The 21960-nt window shown below is 48.0% G+C and overlaps 1 protein-coding gene across 1 annotated transcript in view; it reads right to left on the bottom strand.

Annotated features, from left to right (window-relative positions):
* Positions 1 to 8446, bottom strand: part of BCAT1 (branched chain amino acid transaminase 1) — a 53092-nt gene extending 44646 nt beyond the window's left edge. Inside the window, exon 1 of the mRNA XM_075210763.1 lies at positions 8333 to 8446. Within this exon, the coding sequence (XP_075066864.1) occupies positions 8333 to 8338 (6 nt within the window). The 5' untranslated portion in view covers positions 8339 to 8446. The remainder of the gene's footprint in view (positions 1 to 8332) is intronic.
* Positions 8447 to 21960: the final 13514 nt, after the last annotated feature.

Raw genomic sequence — 21960 nt, 5'->3', positions numbered from 1 at the left:
GTCCCAAACCCCAGTCCATGCCTGGTGCAACTCCCTACATGAGATGTATGCTTCCCAAATGTCCCAAACCCCAGTCCATTCCTGGTGCAACTCCCTACATGAGATGTATGGCTCCCACATCTCAGTCCATGCCTGGTGCAACTCCCTACATGAGATATATGCCTCCCAAATGTCCCAAACCCCAGTCCATGCCTGGTGCAACTCTCTACATGAGATGTATGCCCCCCAAATGTCCCAAACCCCAGTCCATGCCTGGTGCAACTCCCTTCATGAGATGTATGCCTCCCAAATGTCCCAAACCCCAGTCCATGCCTGGTGCAACTCCCTACATGAGATGTATGCCCCCCAAATGTCCCAAACCCCAGTCCATTCCTGGTGCAACTCCCTACATGAGATGTATGCCTCCCAAATGTCCCAAACCCCAGTCCATGCCTGGTGCAACTCCCTACATGAGATGTATGCCTCCCAAATGTTCCAACCCCCAGTCCATGCCTGGTGCAACTCCCTACATGAGATGTATGGCTCCCAAATGTCCCAAACCCCAGTCCATGCCTGGTGCAACTCCCTACATGAGATGTATGCCTCCCAAATGTCCCAAACCACAGCCAATTCCTGGTGCAACTCCCTACATGAGATGTATGCCTCCCAAATGTCCCAAACCCCAGTCCATGCCTGGTGCAATTCCCTACATGAGATGTATGGCTCCCAAATGTCCCAAACCCCAGTCCATGCCTGGTGCAACTCCCTACATGAGATGTATGCTTCCCAAATGTCCCAAACCCCAGTCCATTCCTGGTGCAACTCCCTACATGAGATGTATGGCTCCCACATCTCAGTCCATGCCTGGTGCAACTCCCTACATGAGATATATGCCTCCCAAATGTCCCAAACCCCAGTCCATGCCTGGTGCAACTCTCTACATGAGATGTATGCCCCCCAAATGTCCCAAACCCCAGTCCATGCCTGGTGCAACTCCCTTCATGAGATGTATGCCTCCCAAATGTCCCAAACCCCAGTCCATGCCTGGTGCAACTCTCTACATGAGATGTATGCCCCCCAAATGTCCCAAACCCCAGTCCATGCCTGGTGCAACTCCCTACATGAGATGTATGCCTCCCAAATGTTCCAACCCCCAGTCCATGCCTGGTGCAACGCCCTACATGAGATGTATGGCTCCCAAATGTCCCAAACCCCAGTCCATGCCTGGTGCAACTCCCTACATGAGATGTATGCCTCCCAAATGTCCCAAACCACAGCCCATACCTGGTGCAACTCCCTACATGAGATGTATGTCTCCCAAATGTCCAAACCTCAGTCCATGCCTGGTGCAACTCCTTACATGAGATGTATGCCTCCCAAATGTCCCAAACCCCAGTCCATGCCTGGTGCAACTCCCTACATGAGATGTATGCCTCCTAAATGTCCAAAACCCCAGTCCATGACTGGTGCAACTACCTACATGAGATGTATGCCTCCCAAATGTCCCAAACCTCATTCCATGACTGGTGCAACTACCTACATGAGATGTATGCCTCCCAAATGTCCAAAACCCCAGTCTACGCCTGGTGCAACTCCCTACATGAGATGTATGCCTCCCAAATGTCTCAAACCCCAGTCCATGCCTGGTGCAACTCCCTACATGAGATGTATGCCTCCCAAATGTCCCAAACCCCAGTCCATGCCTGGTGCAACTCCCTACATGAGATGTATGCCTCCCAAATGTCCCAAACCCCAGTCCATGCCTGGTGCAACTACCTACATGAGATGTATGCCTCCCAAATGTCCCAAACCCCAGTCCATGCCTGGTGCAACTCCCTACATGAGATGTATGCCTCCCAAATGTCCCAAACCCCAGTCCATGCCTGGTGCAACTACCTACATGAGATGTATGTCTCCCACATCTCAGTCCATGCCTGGTGCAACTCCCTACATGAGATGTATGTCTCCCACATCTCAGTCTATGCCTGGTGCAACTCCCTACATGAGATGTATGCCTCCCAAATGTCCCAAACCCCAGTCCATGCCTGGTGCAACTCCCTACATGAGATGTATGCCTCCCAAATGTCCCAAACCCCAGTCCATGCCTGGTGCAACTCCCTACATGAGATGTATGCCTCCCAAATGTCCCAAACCCCAGTCCATGCCTGGTGCAACTCCCTACATGAGATGTATGCCCCCCAAATGTCCCAAACCCCAGTCCATTCCTGGTGCAACTCCCTACATGAGATGTATGCCTCCCAAATGTCCCAAACCCCAGTCCATGCCTGGTGCAATTCCCTACATGAGATGTATGCCCCCCAAATGTCCCAAACCCCAGTCCATGCCTGGTGCAACTCCCTACATGAGATGTATGCTTCCCAAATGTCCCAAACCCCAGTCCATTCCTGGTGCAACTCCCTACATGAGATGTATGGCTCCCACATCTCAGTCCATGCCTGGTGCAACTCCCTACATGAGATATATGCCTCCCAAATGTCCCAAACCCCAGTCTATGCCTGGTGCAACTCCCTACATGAGATGTATGCCTCCCAAATGTCCCAAACCCCAGTCCATGCCTGGTGCAACTCCCTACATGAGATGTATGCCTCCCAAATGTCCCAAACCCCAGTCCATGCCTGGTGCAACTCCCTACATGAGATGTATGCCCCCCAAATGTCCCAAACCCCAGTCCATTCCTGGTGCAACTCCCTACATGAGATGTATGCCTCCCAAATGTCCCAAACCCCAGTCCATGCCTGGTGCAACTCCCTACATGAGATGTATGCCTCCCAAATGTCCCAAACCCCAGTCCATGCCTGGTGCAACTCCCTACATGAGATGTATGCCCCCCAAATGTCCCAAACCTCAGTCCATTCCTGGTGCAACTCCCTACATGAGATGTATGCCTCCCAAATGTCCCAAACCCCAGTCCATGCCTGGTGCAACTCCCTACATGAGATGTATGCCTCCCAAATGTCCAAAACCCCAGTCCATGACTGGTGCAACTACCTACATGAGATGTATGCCTCCCAAATGTCCCAAACCTCATTCCATGACTGGTGCAACTACCTACATGAGATGTATGCCTCCCAAATGTCCAAAACCCCAGTCTACGCCTGGTGCAACTCCCTACATGAGATGTATGCCTCCCAAATGTCCCAAACCCCAGTCCATGCCTGGTGCAACTCCCTACATGAGATGTATGCCCCCCAAATGTCCCAAACCCCAGTCCATTCCTGGTGAAACTCCCTACATGAGATGTATGCCTCCCAAATGTCCCAAACCCAAGTCCATGCCTGGTGCAATTCCCTACATGAGATGTATGGCTCCCAAATGTCCCAAACCCCAGTCCATGCCTGGTGCAACTCCCTACATGAGATGTATGCTTCCCAAATGTCCCAAACCCCAGTCCATTCCTGGTGCAACTCCCTACATGAGATGTATGGCTCCCACATCTCAGTCCATGCCTGGTGCAACTCCCTACATGAGATATATGCCTCCCAAATGTCCCAAACCCCAGTCCATGCCTGGTGCAACTCTCTACATGAGATGTATGCCCCCCAAATGTCCCAAACCCCAGTCCATTCCTGGTGCAACTCCCTACATGAGATGTATGCCTCCCAAATGTTCCAACCCCCAGTCCATGCCTGGTGCAACTCCCTACATGAGATGTATGGCTCCCAAATGTCCCAAACCCCAGTCCATGCCTGGTGCAACTCCCTACATGAGATGTATGCCTCCCAAATGTCCCAAACCACAGCCCATACCTGGTGCAACTCCCTACATGAGATGTATGTCTCCCAAATGTCCAAACCTCAGTCCATGCCTGGTGCAACTCCTTACATGAGATGTATGCCTCCCAAATGTCCCAAACCTCAGTCCATGCCTGGTGCAACTCCCTACATGAGATGTATGCCTCCCAAATGTCCAAAACCCCAGTCCATGACTGGTGCAACTACCTACATGAGATGTATGCCTCCCAAATGTCCCAAACCTCATTCCATGACTGGTGCAACTACCTACATGAGATGTATGCCTCCCAAATGTCCAAAACCCCAGTCTACGCCTGGTGCAACTCCCTACATGAGATGTATGCCTCCCAAATGTCCCAAACCTCATTCCATGACTGGTGCAACTACCTACATGAGATGTATGCCTCCCAAATGTCCAAAACCCCAGTCTACGCCTGGTGCAACTCCCTACATGAGATGTATGCCTCCCAAATGTCTCAAACCCCAGTCCATGCCTGGTGCAACTCCCTACATGAGATGTATGCCTCCCAAATGTCCCAAACCCCAGTCCATGCCTGGTGCAACTCCCTACATGAGATGTATGCCTCCCAAAAGTCCCAAACCCCAGTCCATGCCTGGTGCAACTCCCTACATGAGATGTATGCCCCCCAAATGTCCCAAACCCCAGTCCATGCCTGGTGCAACTCCCTACATGAGATGTATGCCTCCCAAATGTCCAAAACCCCAGTCCATGCCTGGTGCAACTCCCTACATGAGATGTATGCCTCCCAAATGTCCCAAACCCCAGTCCATGCCTGGTTCAACTCCCTACATGAGATGTATGCCTCCCAAATGTCCCAAACCCCAGTCCATGCCTGGTGCAACTACCTACATGAGATGTATGCCTCCCTAGTGTCCCAATCCCCAGTCCATGCCTGGTGCAACTACCTACATGAGATGTATGCCTCCCAAATGTCCCAAACCCCAGTCCATTCCTGGTGCAACTCCCTACTTGAGATGTATGCCCCCCCAAATGTCCCAAACCCCACTCCATTCCTGGTGCAACTCCCTACATGAGATGTATGCCTCCCAAATGTCCCAAACCCCAGTCCATGCCTGGTGCAACTCCCTACATGAGATGTAAGCCTCCCCAAATGTCCCAAACCCCAGTCCATGCCTGGTGCAGCTCCCTACATGAGATGTATGCCCCCAAATGTCCCAAACCCCAGTCCATTCCTGGTGCAACTCCTTACATGAGATGTATGCCTCCCAATGTCCCAAACCCCAGTCCCTCTTTGTGTATAAATTGCCTCTCTCTGAGGTCTCTATAACTCTCCCGGAGGTGTCTGACTGTAATAGAACAAACACTATTCCCCCCATATATAGACATCGTGGCGGATACAGCTGTGTATAGTAAACATTGATTTATGACAACTTTTATCCAAATGTCTCCGGCACATACTGTATCTACCGGCATAAAAATTCAAAATAAACTTTACAGCATAACAAATGTCACCAGAGTTAGTGCTGTGTACTGAGCTAGAGAAGCTGTGGCCTGTATACAGCAAACACAACAAGAGAAGTTGTACTGTGCATCTGTCAATATATATAAAGAATAAGAAGTAATAATAGGATTTACATCCAACATACAGAACCAGAGAAGTGGCACTGTGTATTTGTATACAGGAAAATGATTAAAAACAAATACTGAAAATTGCACCAAGGAATCAAGAGAAGTGGCACTGTGCATTCACTCATATACACAGAATTGGAATAGGCCGACCTTAAATACAACACAACAGCAGTGGAATTGAAGAATAAAGCTCTCTGGTATTACACATCTGGAGAGAGTTATTCTGAAATATTGTAACTTGAGATTCACGCCCTCTGGATGAGAAAGATGATTGGACGGTGGGTGCAATGAACGCGGGATCCACTGGCACAGACACTACCACAATAACCAGATGTTTACACCATCAGGGAAGAGGGTTATTCTACAGTAACCTATGTATCCCATATTATATATCTTCCTATCTGTCTGTGTCTAACTCCAGATTAACACATCTCGGTCTTATCTGTAACAGCCAACGTGTTACCCAGCCCTGTCCTGTACAAGGGCCCCCGTCTCCTGCTGCTAGTGATTATACACACGTCATGTAGTATGACTTACATAGGATGCAGGCTGTCATGTGATCATTATCATATGCTGTGCAATTATATTATTATACAATCCAGTCCTCTCAGGGGTGTATCTGATGGGAAGCAGATCTTTTATGTAAATTCTCCAAAATACCAACTGGATCCACGTGAGTGACTCCTGGAGGCCGTTCCTGAGCAGAATCTCTGCAGCCATCAGGATAACAGTATAATAATGTCCCTCCGTACAGCAGCTGTGTGCACTGCCCTAGATAAGGGATTTACAGAAATGTGCCCATAATGCAATTTAATGCATTACTGATTCATTACTACAGAACTGGGACAAATCCTGCAACTGTTCTGGTCGCACAGTACAGAATATGTCAGAATATTGTCCGTACAGCAGTACAGGGTAGCACAGATCAGCATAGTATGTGATGTCACAATACAGTATGCAAGGCACATGAAGGAGCAGCTTCTACACATATAGGTCCCATCCTATATCAGCGCCAGCGTATGTAGGGTATATAATACGTCTACTATAGCACAGCCTGTGTCTCCTCCCTTACCACCCCCCCCCCCCCCTTCCTCCTCCAACACATTCCCCCATCACTGTTTGAAGTTTTGTTGACCGTCTGGCCTTAATTTATGCACCTTCCCTGTATTTGTGTCTGTCTCTCAATAAATCTTCGGGCCTGTCCGTCCCCCCCCCACTGTGCCCCCCATACCCCTCTCACCTACCGTCCCCTCACATCCACGGCTTATTGGAGTCTGTTACGTGGTTTAAGTTTAGCTTGGTTATTGCAGTACTAGATGTACAGTGCATGATGTCATATCTTACGTCTTGTCTTGTACTAATAGTATGACTGACTGTGTCACGGTGTACTGTGTACACTTACATGTCATGTATTGTACTAATAGTATGACTGACTGTGTCACGGTGTACTGTGTACACTTACATGTCATGTATCGTATGTTTTTTGTACCTTTATACAAAATTAAGATACTTTTTCAATCAAAAACAGCCTGTATATGGAAGGCAAATAACATCTAGTATAACCCGATTACAACACAATGCCAACATATGGAACACACGTAGCATAATATGTCTAATATATGTAATATATGTATGTGTAATATGTAATATGTCCTCTATACCACGGCCAGTATGAGGGGTATAACACTACAATTGTGCACCTATATGTGGAGGGTATATAACATATTGTGCCCCTATATCAGCATGTGGAGGGTATATAGCAGCACACACAGAGTATATAGCAGCATACACAGGGTATATAGCAGCATACACAGGGTATATAGCAGCATACACAGGGTATATAGCAGCATACACAGGGTATATGGCAGTGCCAGCATGAGGAGGGTATATAGCAGCATGTGGTGGGTATATAGCAGCATGAGGTAGGGTATATAGCAGCATACACAGGGTATATGGCAGCATGAGGAGGGTATATGGCAGCATGGTGGGTATATAGTAGCATGAGGTAGGGTATATAGCAGCATACACAGGGTATATAGCAGCATGGTGGGTATATAGCAGCATGTGGTGGGTATATAGCAGCATACACAGGGTATATAGCAGCATGTGGTGGGTATATAGCAGCACACACAGGGTATATAGCAGCATGAGTTAGGGTATATAGCAGCATGTGGAGGGTATATAGTAGCATACACAGGGTATATAGTAGCATGAGGTAGGGTATATAGCAGCACACACAGGGTATATGGCAGTGCCAGCATGTGGAGGGTATATAGTAGCATGAGGTAGGGTATATAGCAGCATGAGGAGGGTATATAGCAGCATGTGGAGGGTATATAGTAGCATGAGGAGGGTATATAGCAGCACACAGGGTATATTGCAGTGCCAGCATGTGGAGGGTATATAGCAGCATACACAGGGTATATAGCAGCATGTGGAGGGTATATGGCAGCATACACAGGGTATATAGCAGCATGGTGGGTATATAGCAGCATGTGGTGGGTATATAGCAGCATACACAGGGTATATAGCAGCATGTGGTGGGTATATAGCAGCATGTGGTGGGTATATAGCAGCACACACAGGGTATATAGCAGCATGAGGTAGGGTATATAGCAGCATGTGGTGGGTATATAGCAGCATGGTGGGTATATAGCAGCATGTGGAGGGTATATAGTAGCATTCACAGGGTATATAGTAGCATGAGGTAGGGTATATAGCAGCACACACAGGGTATATGGCAGTGCCAGCATGTGGAGGGTATATAGCAGCATGTGGAGGGTATATAGTAGCATGAGGTAGGATATATAACAGCATGTGGAGGGTATATAGCAGCACACACAGGGTATATAGCAGCATACACAGGGTATATAGCAGCATGTGGAAGGTATATACTATATACTGCGGGCAGGATGTGCATTTCCTGTGTAGTAGAAACGCGTTTCTCACTCTCCCGGCTGCAGAGACCCCCGACCAGTCCCGATCTTACCTCCATTCCTGGTGTGACAGGGGGAGAACTCCGGACAGTTGAGCTCAGGACACGTTGCAGACTCCGGATGATCTGACTGATATATACTCGGAGCCGCCTCAGCCGGGAGTATTACATCAGCTGGGGGAGTGAGCTACACCGTGCAGAGCCTCCTCGTCTCCAATATCCCCATCATTGCTCCAATATCCCCGATCACTGCTCAATATCCCCGATCACTGCTCCAATATCCCCATCACTGCTCCAATATCCCCAGGACCCCATCACTGCTCCAATATCCCCATCACTGCTCCAATATCCCCATCACTGCTCCAATATCCCCGATCACTGCTCCAATATCCCCATCACTGCTCCAATATCCCCGATCACTGCTCCAATATCCCCATCACTGCTCCAATATCCCCAGGACCCCATCACTGCTCCAATATCCCCGATCACTGCTCAACATCTGTGATCACTGCTCAATATCTGTGATCACTGCTCAATATCTGTGATCACTGCTCCAATATCCCCGATCACTGCTCCAATATCCCCGATCACTGCTCCAATATCCCCAATCACTGCTCAATATCCCCGATCACTGCTCCAATATCCCCGATAACTGCTCCAATATCCCGATCACTGCTCAATATCCCCGATAACTGCTCCAATATCACCGATCACTGCTCCAATATCACCATCACTGCTCAATATCCCCGATCACTGCTCCAATATCCCAATTACTGCTCCAATATCCCCGATCACTGCTCCAATATCCCCGATCACTGCTCCAATATCCCCGATCACTGCTCCAATATCCCCATCACTGCTCCAATATCCCCGATCACTGCTCCAATATCCCCATCACTGCTCCAATATCCCGATCACTGCTCCAATATCCCTGGTGACAGCTCAATATCCCCATCACTGCTCAATATCCCCATCACTGCTCCAATATCCCCGATCACTGCTCAATATTCCCTATAACTGCTCCAATATCCCCGATCACTGCTCAATATTCCCTATAACTGCTCCAATATCCCCGATCACTGCTCCAATATCCCAGATCACTGCTCCAATATCCCCGATCACTGCTCAATATTCCCTATAACTGCTCCAATATCCCCGATCACTGCTCCAATATCCCCGATCACTGCTCCAATATCCCCGATCACTGCTCCAATATCCCCATCACTGCTCAATAACCCCGATCACTGCTCAATATCCCCATCACTGCTCAATATCCCCGATCACTGCTCCAATATCCCCGATCACTGCTCCAATATCCCGATCACTGCTCCAATATCCCTGGTGACAGCTCAATATCCCCATCACTGCTCCAATATCCCAGATCACTGCTCCAATATCCCCATCACTGCTCAATAACCCCGATCACTGCTCCAATATCCCCGATCACTGCTCAATATCCCCGATCACTGCTCCAATATCCCCATCACTGCTCCAATATCCCTGGTGACAGCTCAATATCCCCATCACTGCTCCAATATCCCAGATCACTGCTCCAATATCCCCGATCACTGCTCAATATCCCCGATCACTGCTCCAATATCCCTGATCACTGCTCCAATATCCCCGATCACTGCTCCAATATCCCGATCACTGCTTCAATATCCCTGGTGACAGCTCAATATCCCCATCACTGCTCCAATATCCCAGATCACTGCTCCAATATCCCCATCACTGCTCAATAACCCCGATCACTGCTCCAATATCCCCGATCACTGCTCAATATCCCCGATCACTGCTCCAATATCCCCATCACTGCTCCAATATCCCTGGTGACAGCTCAATATCCCCATCACTGCTCCAATATCCCAGATCACTGCTCCAATATCCCCGATCACTGCTCAATATCCCCGATCACTGCTCCAATATCCCCGATCACTGCTCCAATATCCCCGATCACTGCTCAATATCCCCGATCACTGCTCCAATATCCCCAATCACTGCTCAATATCCCGATCACTGCTCCAATATCCCCGATCACTGCTCCAATATCCCCGATCACTGCTCAATATCCCCATCACTGCTCCAATATCCCCGATCACTGCTCCAATATCCCCATCACTGCTCAATATCCCCATCACTGCTCCAATATCCCCGATCACTGCTCCAATATCCCCATCACTGCTCAATATCCCTGATGACAGCTCAATATCCCCGATCACTGCTCCAATATCGCCGATCACTGCTCCAATATCCCCGATCACTGCTCCAATATCCCCGATCACTGCTCCAATATCCCCATCACTGCTTAATATCCCCATCACTGCTCAATATCCCCGATCACTGCTCCAATATCCCCGATCACTGCTCCAATATCCCTGATGTGAGCTCAATAACCCCGATCACTGCTCCAATATCCCCGATCACTGCTCAATATCCCCATCACTGATCAATAACCCCATCACATCTCCTATATCCCCATTACTGCTCCAATATCCTCATCACAGTCCCATTATCCCCATCATAGGTCAATATCCCGATCACTGCTCAATATCCCGATCACTGCTCCAATATCCCCGATCACTGCTCCAATATCCCCATCACTGCTCAATATCCCCGATCACTGCTCAATATCCCCGATCACTCCTCCAATATCCCCGATCACTGCTCCAATATCCCCATCACTGCTCAATATCCCCATCACTGCTCAATATCCCGATCACTGCTCCAATATCCCCGATAACTGCTCCAATATCCCCATCACTGCTCAACAGGGCCGGATTTACCACTAAGCAACCTAGGCAATTGCCTAGGGCCCATCGGTCCCCAGAGGGCCCTCCCAGGGCCGGCGGTGAGACCAACCTTTAAAAATGGGCCGCTACTTATGGGACAGTGCTATGTGCTTGCCCCCTGGGCTAAAGTCTGCCAGCCAGCCCCTGAATAGGGATATATGTTATGCTAAAAACTATAGTGCTATGGATTTTTTCAGGGAGGGGGCCCCAAACCTGTATCTTGCCTAGGGCCCCATGAGGTCTAAATCTGGCTCTGCTGCTCAATATCCCTGATGACAGCTCAATATCCCCGATCACTGCTCAATATCCCCGATCACTGCTCCAATATCCCCGATCACTGCTCAATAACCCCGATCACAGCTCAATAACCCCATCACATCTATATCCCCATTACTGCTCAATATCCCCATCACTGCTCCAATATCCTCATCACAGTCCCATTATCCACATCATAGGTCAATATCCCTGATGACAGCTCAATAACCCCATCACTGCTCAATAACCCCATCACATCTCCTATATCTGCATCACAGCTCAATACCCCAAATCACAGTTCCAATAACTCACCAGAGCCTAATATCCCTGATCACTGCTCAATAACCCCGATCACTGCTCCAATATCCCTGGTGACAGCTCAATATCCCCATCACTGCTCCAATATCCTCATCACAGCCCCATTATCCCCATCATAGGTCAATATCCCTGATGACAGCTCACTATCCCCGATCACAGCTCAATAACCCCGATGTGAGCTCAATACCCCCATCACTGCTCCAATATCCCCATCACTGCTCAATAACCCCGCTCACAGCTCAATAACCCCTATCACATCTCCTATATCCCCATTACTGCTCAATATCCCCATCACTGCTCCAATATCCTCATCACAGTCCCATTATCCCCATCATAGGTCAATATCCCTGATGACAGCTCAATACCCCTATCACTGCTCCAATATCCCCATCACTGCTCAATAACCCCTATCACATCTCCTATATCTGCATCACAGCTCAATAACTCAAATCACAGTTCCAATAACCAATCAGAGCCTAATATCCCTGATCACTGCTCAATAAACCTGATCACAGCCCCAATATCCCCATCACTACTCTAATAACCTCGATCACAGCTACTATATCCTCATCATAGCTCCATAACCCCAATCACAGCGAAATTGCCCAAATCATAGTTCCAATAACCCATCAGAGCCCAATATCCCTGATTACTGCTCAATAACCCCGATCACTGCTCCAATATCCTCATTACAGCTCAATAACCCCAATCACAGCTCAATAACCCTGATCACAGCTCCTATATCCTCATCACAGCTGCAATATTCCCATCACTGCTCCAATATCCCAACCACTGCTCTAATAACCCCAATCACAGCTCAATAACCCCGATCACAGCTCAATAACCTCCATCACTGCTCTAATAACCCCTATCACGTCCAGCGCCGGAGACGCCGGAAGTGGCTGGGAGCTACCCTGCCACAAGAAGACGACGCGGCAAGTGAGGAAGCCGGCGAGGAGATCATCGGCGGGGAGCCCTTGTAAGGGCTACGAGCGCCCCCGCCTAGAAGACAGCGGGGACACCAGCGCCGAAGCGGAGAAGAGGCGCCACTAGCTGGAGGGTCTGGAAGACCCGAAGATGGCGAAGGCAAGTGGAGTTTCCTGCGCGGAGCAGGTGAGCATAAAAATACTCATTTAGGCCTGTGTTGCAGTAGGGGGGCATAAGGCCCGGCTGCGGATAGGATTAGGTAGGGACCTTTTTTGGGCACAAGGCCCCATAGTTAGTCAGGGGGGCACAAGGCTGGGTGGGGTACTAGGCCCCGGTGCTAATATTTGGGCACAAGGCCCAAAAGGAAGCTGTAGCAGGGCACAAGGCACCTTGAAGGGTAGCAGGGCGCAAGGCCCTTGGCTCAGGCAGGGCACGAGGCCCTTAGGCTAGTCTGGGCTTTAGGCCCCAGTGAGGAAGGGCAGCAGGCCCTTGTGAGCATAGCAGGGTGCAAGGCCCTTTAGTGTAGAGAGGCGCAGGCCTCTAAGTGAGTGAGACGCTCAGTCTCTGGGTAGTGTAGGGGACACTTGGTCCCTTGATATTTAAGTGGATAAGTTCGGAGAGTGACTTACAAAGCCCCTCTATCCGTCCAGAAGGGTTCCAGTGGACCCGGACTGTCGAGGATGTGTGAGTGGGAGGATTCTGGTCACGGAGAAGAAAGATATGGTGCATCACGTAGCGGTCCCTCAGGATTGGGTGAGTACCTGGGGTGTTGGGGGAGGCATTGTTCTGTGTGGCTTGGTCTCCCTTGTTTTTCAGGCATTGGCTGTCAAAGAAGGTTTCCGGAAGACCCCGGCGAGAACCGCTGGAGCAACAGGGATAGAGGGTGTCGCCATCGTAGACTTGCGTCCGTGAGTATAGCCCGGCGGGGGCTGTTCCCGTGGTGTCTCACCTTGTGGAGCTGCCCCTCCCGTCTTTTCCCCGTTCCCTTACAGCAAAACGAGTGCCCGGCACACGAGAACAGGGGCTCTTTTCCATTGTTGGCTTTTGGGCCTGCAAACATTCCCCCCACCTTCTCACAGTCCCCACAAAGCTTGTCAAGGCTAATCAATGCAGGGAACCTTGCTGTATGCTCAGCATAAAAATCTGGTATATCCCCACAAGTCCCATTTGTCGGAACAACAATGTGCATGTGTCCAATGTGGAGGGGAGAAAGTGTGTGAGCATCCCACCAGTAGTGGCCAGAATTCCATCCAAATGTATAGCAGGAGCAGGACGAGGAAATGACTGCATCCTGCCGGCGCTTTGTACACCAAGCGGGCAAAGACACAGTCGAATCCGTCTGCTGCTGAAGGTAAAGCGGGGACAGTGAAGCATGACAGAGCCCACCGGTAGCTCCACTATAGCCCAGAGAGCAGTGGAGATGAGTATGTCCCCAACATTTCGGAGGAGAGAGGTTCAGACACCAGCGATGATGCCCCGTTGTCCACCAGCGCAGCAGAGTGCAGGTACCCAGAGATGTATATACGACCATTCTCGACCTACTGCTAGCTATGTTTTAAACACACAGGGTCGGAGAGAAGACGCGGTGTCTGTCCAAACACTATCCAGAAACAGTGATGGCTCCAGCGTGTATAACAAGAAGCAGTACCGCCTGTACTGTGAGAAGCCCCTCTTAAAAATTGCCCGGCACATGGAGCATGGTCACCGCAATGAGACTGAAGTAGCCTGGGCCCTGAAATTCCCCAAGCACTCAAAAAAAAGGTGCATGCAATTGGCACATCTTCGCAATAGGGGCAACTTTGCACACAATGCTGAGGCAATAAGGGCAGGTCATGGTGTTCTGGTCCCATGCAAACTTCCAGACAAAGAGATGGATGCTGAAGGCTTTATGCACTGTGTAGCCTGCCAGGGCTTGTTTGCAAGGAAATACCTGTGGCGACACATGAAGAGACGTAAGCTAAACCGTAGGGGCAACAAGCTCACGGCTAGCAAGAACAGAGTCCAGCCAATGTGCGCCTTTGCTCAGCCTGTTCCACCTGACATCATTGATAGCATTTGGAAGCTCTTGAGTGACATGACCCAGGATGAAGTCTTACTCGCAGTCAAAAATGATTGATGCAACATGCAGATCGGACAGCATCTGTTCAACCGGGTCGGATCAGATGTTGGCAGCCATGAGTACATCCATCAGAAGCTTAGAAAAGGCTACTACTACAGGCCAGAAGAGCTACCCCTTTGGAGAGGATGGAAGACTTTACCGCACCATCGAACTTTTTGCACGTAGTAGACACTGTGAAGCTGGTGCCTGGCTATGACGAGGAGACAGGTATATTTAAGACTCCCTCGCTGGCACTCATGATCGGGCACGTCCTGCAAAAGATAGTGAGCATTGTGGAGTGCCGAGGCATGATGGAGGGGTGCACTGCTGCGGTTGAAAACACACGAAATTCCAGGAAGCGATATGAGGCGATATGGAATGAGTTGATCTCATCAGCTGCCTTGAAAACTCTTAAGGAGTCTAAGTGAAACATTCCTCAGCTCTTACCTTTCACGGAAAATGTGGAAAAGATGTACTTGTACCTTGATGAGAAGCAGAAAGCCTACCGAAGTGGGCTATCCACTGAGCCTACGGTTAACCACTGGGCACTACTTGCAAAAGTCACCCTGGCACAGGTGATCTTGTTCAATCAAAAATGCTGCAAAGTCAAAGTGTAAATCTCATGTGGTAACTCTGGTGACAAACCGCTCCTACACATACCCCTATGATTGTTTTGTAGCCAGGGCATTAGGAAAGGGGAGTCCCTATACGTCATGTTCTAGACATGGGTACTCACGATGCAATAAAAAGAAGTATGTGTGTGTGATGGCACAGGGGGCTTGTGGCCATGTAGTGTGTGTGTGTGTGTGTGTGATGGCACAGGGGGCTTGTGGGAATGTTGTGTGTGTGTGTGTGTATGTGATGGCACAGGGGGCTTGTGGGAATGTTGTGTGTGTGTGTGTGTGTGTATGTGATGGCACTGGGGGCTCGTGGCAATGTAGTGTGTGTGTGTGTGTGATGGCACAGGGGGCTTGTGGCAATGTTGTGTGTGTGATGGCACAGGGGCTTGTAGCAATGTAGTGTGTGTGTGTGTGATGGCACAGGGGGCTTGTGGCAATGTGTGTGTGATGGCACAGGGGGATTGTGGCAGTGTGTGTGTGATGACACAGGGGGCTTGCAGCAAGGTAGTGTGTGTGTGTGTGTGTGTGTGTGTGTGATGGCACAGGGGGCTTGTGGCAGTGTGTGTGTGATGGCACAGGGGGCTTGTAGCAAGGTAGTGTGTGTGTGTGTGTGTGTGTGATGGCACAGGGGGCTTGTGGCAGTGTGTGTGTGATGGCACAGGGGGCTTGTAGCAAGGTAGTGTGTGTGTGTGTGTGTGTGTGTGTGTGTGTGTGTGTGTGATGGCACAGGGGGCTTGTGGCAGTGTGTGTGTGATGGCACAGGGGGCTTGTGGCAGTGTGTGTGTGATGGCACAGGGGGCTTGTGGCAGTGTGTGTGTGATGGCACAGGGGGCTTGTAGCAAGGTAGTGTGTGTGTGTGTGTGTGTGTGTGTGTGTGTGTGATGGCACAGGGGGCTTGTGGCAGTGTGTGTGTGATGGCACAGGGGGCTTGTGGCAGTGTGTGTGTGATGACACAGGGGGCTTGCAGCAAGGTAGTGTGTGTGTGTGTGTGTGTGTGTGATGGCACAGGGAACATGTGACAATGTAGTGTATGCGTGTGAGGTAGGTGGTGGCTAATTAATGGGTGCTATTTTGTTTGTGAGGTGATGGTGGGGTAATTTAATTTAATAGTGGAGACTATTAATTTAAGATGGGGTGGTTTGGGGGCTATTAATTGAATATGGGGGTGAGTTTGGTAAGAATGAGGTCTATTTATTAAATGTGAATATGAATTATAATGGCCGTGGACCTGATTCATTAAGGATCTTAACTTGAGAAACTTCTTATTTCAGTCTCCTGGACAAAACCATGTTACAATGCAAGGGGTGCAAATTAGTTTTCTGTTTTGCACCTAAGTTAAATACTGACTGTATTTTCATGTAGCTCTCTATGTTCACAACAGAGATCTATTCTTTAAATGGGAATACTATTATTTTAATGTTGATGCTGGAGGAAAGCCTAATTATTAATCTTGGATGCTATTGACTTAACGTCGGGGCTGGTTTGAATTTTCTAAATGTACCCATTTTTTTGGTTAAAGTGACAAGAACAGGTAGGAGAGAGCAGGACAGTCTGTGAAATGTTCTGATTCTAGTGGAACAATCCTGATTTTTGATGACTGTTCTGCCCAATCTAAGGAGGCCAAGACTGTGTACTCTTTATATACACAATGCATTCTTTATATACTACACTATGGTGCTAGCTGTCCTTCGTGGGCTTACCACACCCCCTCTAGGGGTTGTTACGCCTCTTTAGTGGCTGACCACACCCCCTCTGGTGGGCTCCTAGCGTTTCAGTCCCCCGGGGGGCCCTGCATGCCTTAGTCCGACACTGGGGAAGAGTATTGCGGTAGAGGGATCTTCGGATCCCTCAACGCATCTTACTGCCATCCACTCCGTTCTCTATGGCAATAGTGACCATAGGAAAGATAGGAGAGGGGTCTTCTCAGGATCAGCAGTCTTTCCTGACTGTTGTTCCTTTTGAAGTATTTTAATAAATACACACGATCTTTCAATCCTTATCTCTGCGATAAGGATCAAAATGGTTTGGGTTAAAAATGCCCTCTGTAATAGATATGGCCTAGGACACGCTGAGAAGGCGCAGCAGTAAGCGTTGCAGAGTAACGGGGATGAACTATTCGCGTTCACTTCAAAGTGTACAAACGGGAAAGCTTAAGGCGCTTTTCTAGCTGGAATCCGCTAGCATTGAAAGCGCCAGTGTTACAACACCCAAAAACTCGCATAGAAATATCCCGATACAAAAAGGAAGAGAAACAGCTTGAACATAAGTCAGTTTATGAACGGTCTCACTGCGCATACACACAACTTGTGCCGCAGTTTTAGTTGTAGTATCTTATGCTACTCAGAGGCGGTTCAGGAGGTCTCCTGTCACTACAGTGGTTTTGTGGAGACACCTGCGCCTGACTTTGACTTACATGTGTCTCTAATACATCTTTTGGAGCTGTAGCTTTGCTCGTAGACCTGGTGTAAGAGTTGCTGATGATGATATCTAAAGTCAATCACGAAACGTAAGTGTATAAACGCATCTTTGCTTATACGTAAAAAATTGCAATTTTTACATTTAATTACAACTCAGACCCACAGAGTGCAGAGGCCCAGTGTTAGTACTCCCATTGTTACTGAATAATGACACCCATTTCCTTCTGGTCAGACACGGATATTTTCCAAGGTGTCCTCTCTCTGTTCCTCTTCCACGATCCCTCTGAGCACTCCCTCCTGGGTGCAGCCTCTAACAGGAAACTTTGTGCCAAGATTCGGTTTTATAATGACGCTCCTTCCCGGCCTCCCCTGCACCTCCTCCTGTCAGACTTCTGTGATATCACACCCTCAGTCCCACAGCCAGTCCCCCCCCCACACCACTAGAAGACACACAACAACGTGGCATCGCCCTCATGAATGTGGGGGCCCCGTACTCCAGGTGGTTGGGCTTCTGTGGTGCTGACATAGGCAGAACTCGTTCACACAGCCAGATAGAAATATCTGTGGATACAAGAACTGGGACTATACAGCTGAATATTGTATTACAGATGTATGTGATGTTAAATACTTTGATGTCAAAAAAGACAAAAGTATTTTAGGAGTGACACCTTTATTGGCGAACCCAAAAAAATGATTATTATATTTGCTGCTTTCCGAGCACAAGTTTACAAATGAATGACTGAAAAAAAGGTGCAAAGCTGTGTACAAGGTGCCCAGAGGGAAGTTACATTGGAGAGACCAAGCAGAAACTGCAATCCAGGATGAATCTGAACAGATGCACAATATAAAAAAGTCTGGACCCCCCCCCCCCCCCATTGGTAAACACTTCTCTGGACCAGGACACAGTATGACAGATTTAAAAGTCCTAATACGTAAAGGTCTTTTTAAAAATGACAGGGAATGAAAAATACGGGAATCCAAGCTGATAAGAACATTCCAGTCATTGACTAAAGGACTCAGCCTAACACCTGGATTTATGACCCACTACATGGACACAGTCCACACCCCACAGCAGAGTGTAGACCTCTGAACTCCTAGGACTTTTACTCTTTCATCCATAACGAAAACCTCCTTTTTATTACTTTGGCTTATCTTAATTATGTTCAACCCACCCCCACCCCCACCCCCCTCCCCGCCTGTACAAATTTCTTGATGTAACAGCTCTTAAATGTTGTGCCTTTTTTTTTCAGTCATTCATTTGTAAACTTGCCTGATGAAGGGGCCTCTGTGCTCTGAAAACTAGCAAATATAATAATAATTTGTTTGGGGATTTTGATTAGACAATAAAGGTATCACTCCTATAATACTTTTGTCTTTTTGACAGGAAAATAATTAACATCACATAGATTTTTCTGGCTAACACGGTACTGCAATAATAATTTTTAAAAATATTTTTTTTGCTACACGTATTCTGGATGTGAAAGTGGTAATTACCTAGAACAAGGTTTCTGATTTCAGTGCTCAAGTTCCACTCACAATACAGTTATATCTTTGAGGTACAATAAGGGACATTATTAAAACCAGGGCCTGGCGTACGGGTATGGAAAGTTTATTGCACTAGTCAGCGACTAACGGTACTTCTGGCCATGTGATCCGCTGATAACTTAAAGTCTAGTAATATAAATAAAGCGCAGTCGCTTTTCTCTTAGCCACACCCACTTCTGACCTCACAAAGTAAATTCCAGCACAAACTGGGAGATAACAAGTAATAAATAAAAAACTGTGATGAATATAAAAAAAGAACAGTCCCTTTTGAGTTATGTGACAGTATGGATCTCCTATGCCACCCAGTCTGTGCTGCTGGGGACCGGTTGTGCTCGCCTTGCCACCGCCCACTTTCTGTTTCCCAAATTGCATCCCGCTAAACACAGTAGTCGGGGCTCATGCTGCCTCCACTAGGCTCCTTCACCGACTCCTAGAACCGCTTCTTTCTGGGTAACTCTCGCTGCTAGTGTGCCCCCTCACTGGGCACCTGGCTGGTACCCCTGACCTCTTCCTTTAAATCAGGGTTGCTGTGGATGGTTCCCCCTGGCGTATCACACTGGCCAGAGCTGCAGGTAGCGGGCAGAGCGGTGGTACTGGATGCTGAGTCCCAACCTCAGAACAGCCGGATAACGGATTAGATTGGTCTAATCTGTGGTCACAGGAATTACAGCAGGTAAGTAGGCATCAAAGCAGGATCTTGAAGCAGTTATGTTTTATTAGCTCAAGTATCCTTTATAAGGACTGTTACACTAGTTTGTGGTACTAGTCATCTCCAGAAAGGTACAGATAGAATAATAATACTACATGATCAAACAGTTCTTTATATATATTTTTGCACACATACCCTGACAGGAGCTAATCCAGACTCCTGCCCCTGTAACCAATCCAGGTGCTTCATGCAACCTGCGCATAAATCAACCTGGAGGGTTTAACACCTTTTTACAAAATATTACATCAGATTTAATTATGTAAAATCCTCTACACTTGGAGTTAAAGCAATTTTATACTATAATAAAATGTACACTAATATGTGATATCGCACATCACGCGCTGTTTACATTGTTCAGGCAGGTTCTAACTAGAGATGCTCAGGCTCGGTTTTATGAAAACCGAGACCACTCAAACTTTAGGGATCCGAGTAGGCCCGTGAGTCCCTTCATTACTTTTGCACGTCTTCGGATCTGAATCGAGGCAAAACTTCATCGTTGCGTTGTCGGATCTTGTGAGTTTTGGATTCCATAAGTACCTCCCTCCCCAGGAGATCCAGTGCCATTGCTCACACAGAAATGGGTAGCAGTGTTCTTGTCACTCTCCAGTCTCCAGTGACATTGCTCAGTGCCATTGCTCACACAGAAACAGGGGTAGCAGTGTTCTTGTTACCTTCCAGTCTCCAGTGACACTGCTCAGTGCCATTGCTCACACAGAAAAAGGAGGGGTAGCAGTGTTCTTGTCACTCTTCAGTCTCTAGTGCCATTGCTCATACAGAAACAGGAGGGGTAGCAGTGTTCTTGTCACTCTTCAGTCTCTAGTGCCATTGCTCATACAGAAACAGGAGGGGTAGCAGTGTTCTTGTCACTCTTCAGTCTCTAGTGCCATTGCTCATACAGAAACAGGAGGGGTAGCAGTGTTCTTGTCACTCTCCAGTCTCCAGTGACATTGCTCAGTGCCATTGCTCATACAGAAACAGGAGGGGTAGCAGTGTTCTTTCACTCTCCAGTCTCCAGTGACATTGCTCAGTGCCATTGCTCATACAGAAACAGGGGTAGCAGTGTTCTTGTTACTCTTCAGTCTCCAGTGACATTGCTCAGTGCCATTGCTCATACAGAAACAGGAGGGGTAGCAGTGTTCTTGCCACTTGACAAAAATTAACGGGAAATGATTGGAAATTAATGTTATTGATGTTAATAATAATGTAGGGATAAAAAAAGAGCCAAATTATGTGATTTTAGCAAAAAACATTAGGGAATTTAGAAAAAAATCGGGATCCAAAACCAAAACTGGGGGGTCAGTGAACATCTCTAGTTCTAACAGGACAGGACGAAATGCCACACAGGAAAGGAAGGTACCGGCCCCAGCTGTGCTTCAGGCTAAAAAGACATGTTGGACACTCACAGGTCAGAAAAGGCCTAATTAACTTAAATGAGAATTTCCTCATTTAAGTTAAATTCCTCAAACATATGCCTATTACATCAGAAATCAGTACATTTCTAATACACGGTATCAAAAATCATTACATTTGCACTTATATAAATTGGCGCACTGCGCTAATAATTTAAATGTATTTATACAATAAGTTATTTATAAGTGATCCAGCCACAAGTCACTTCTGCCAAAATCTTACCAGACATTTACCAACGTATAAAGCTGCCCCACCGCAGTGACAATGACATTTCTTGATGTCATACCCCTAATTTTGAGCAAATGGCAACTGTTATTTTTACAGGAAAACCATGGGCTTACGTGTCAGGACTGCACGTCTGTGGAAGGGTGCAAATTGTTGCGTTTAATGATGGGAGGAACTGAGCGGATAAAGGATTTTTAACTCACTCCACCCACCCCCACAGCGACCTCTGCAGAATATTACACCTTGGGGTATATGGATCGAACCTAATTAAAAGGAAAAGTGGAGGTGTCGTCCAAAGCAACCAATCAGATTCTAGCTATCACGTTCTAGCATGTACTAGATAAATGACAGCTAGAATCTGATTGGTTG

This window comes from Mixophyes fleayi, chromosome 4 (assembly GCF_038048845.1).
Source record: "Mixophyes fleayi isolate aMixFle1 chromosome 4, aMixFle1.hap1, whole genome shotgun sequence".
NCBI classification, from domain to species: Eukaryota; Metazoa; Chordata; class Amphibia; order Anura; family Limnodynastidae; genus Mixophyes; species Mixophyes fleayi.
This window is presented reverse-complemented; position numbering and strand designations above follow the sequence as displayed.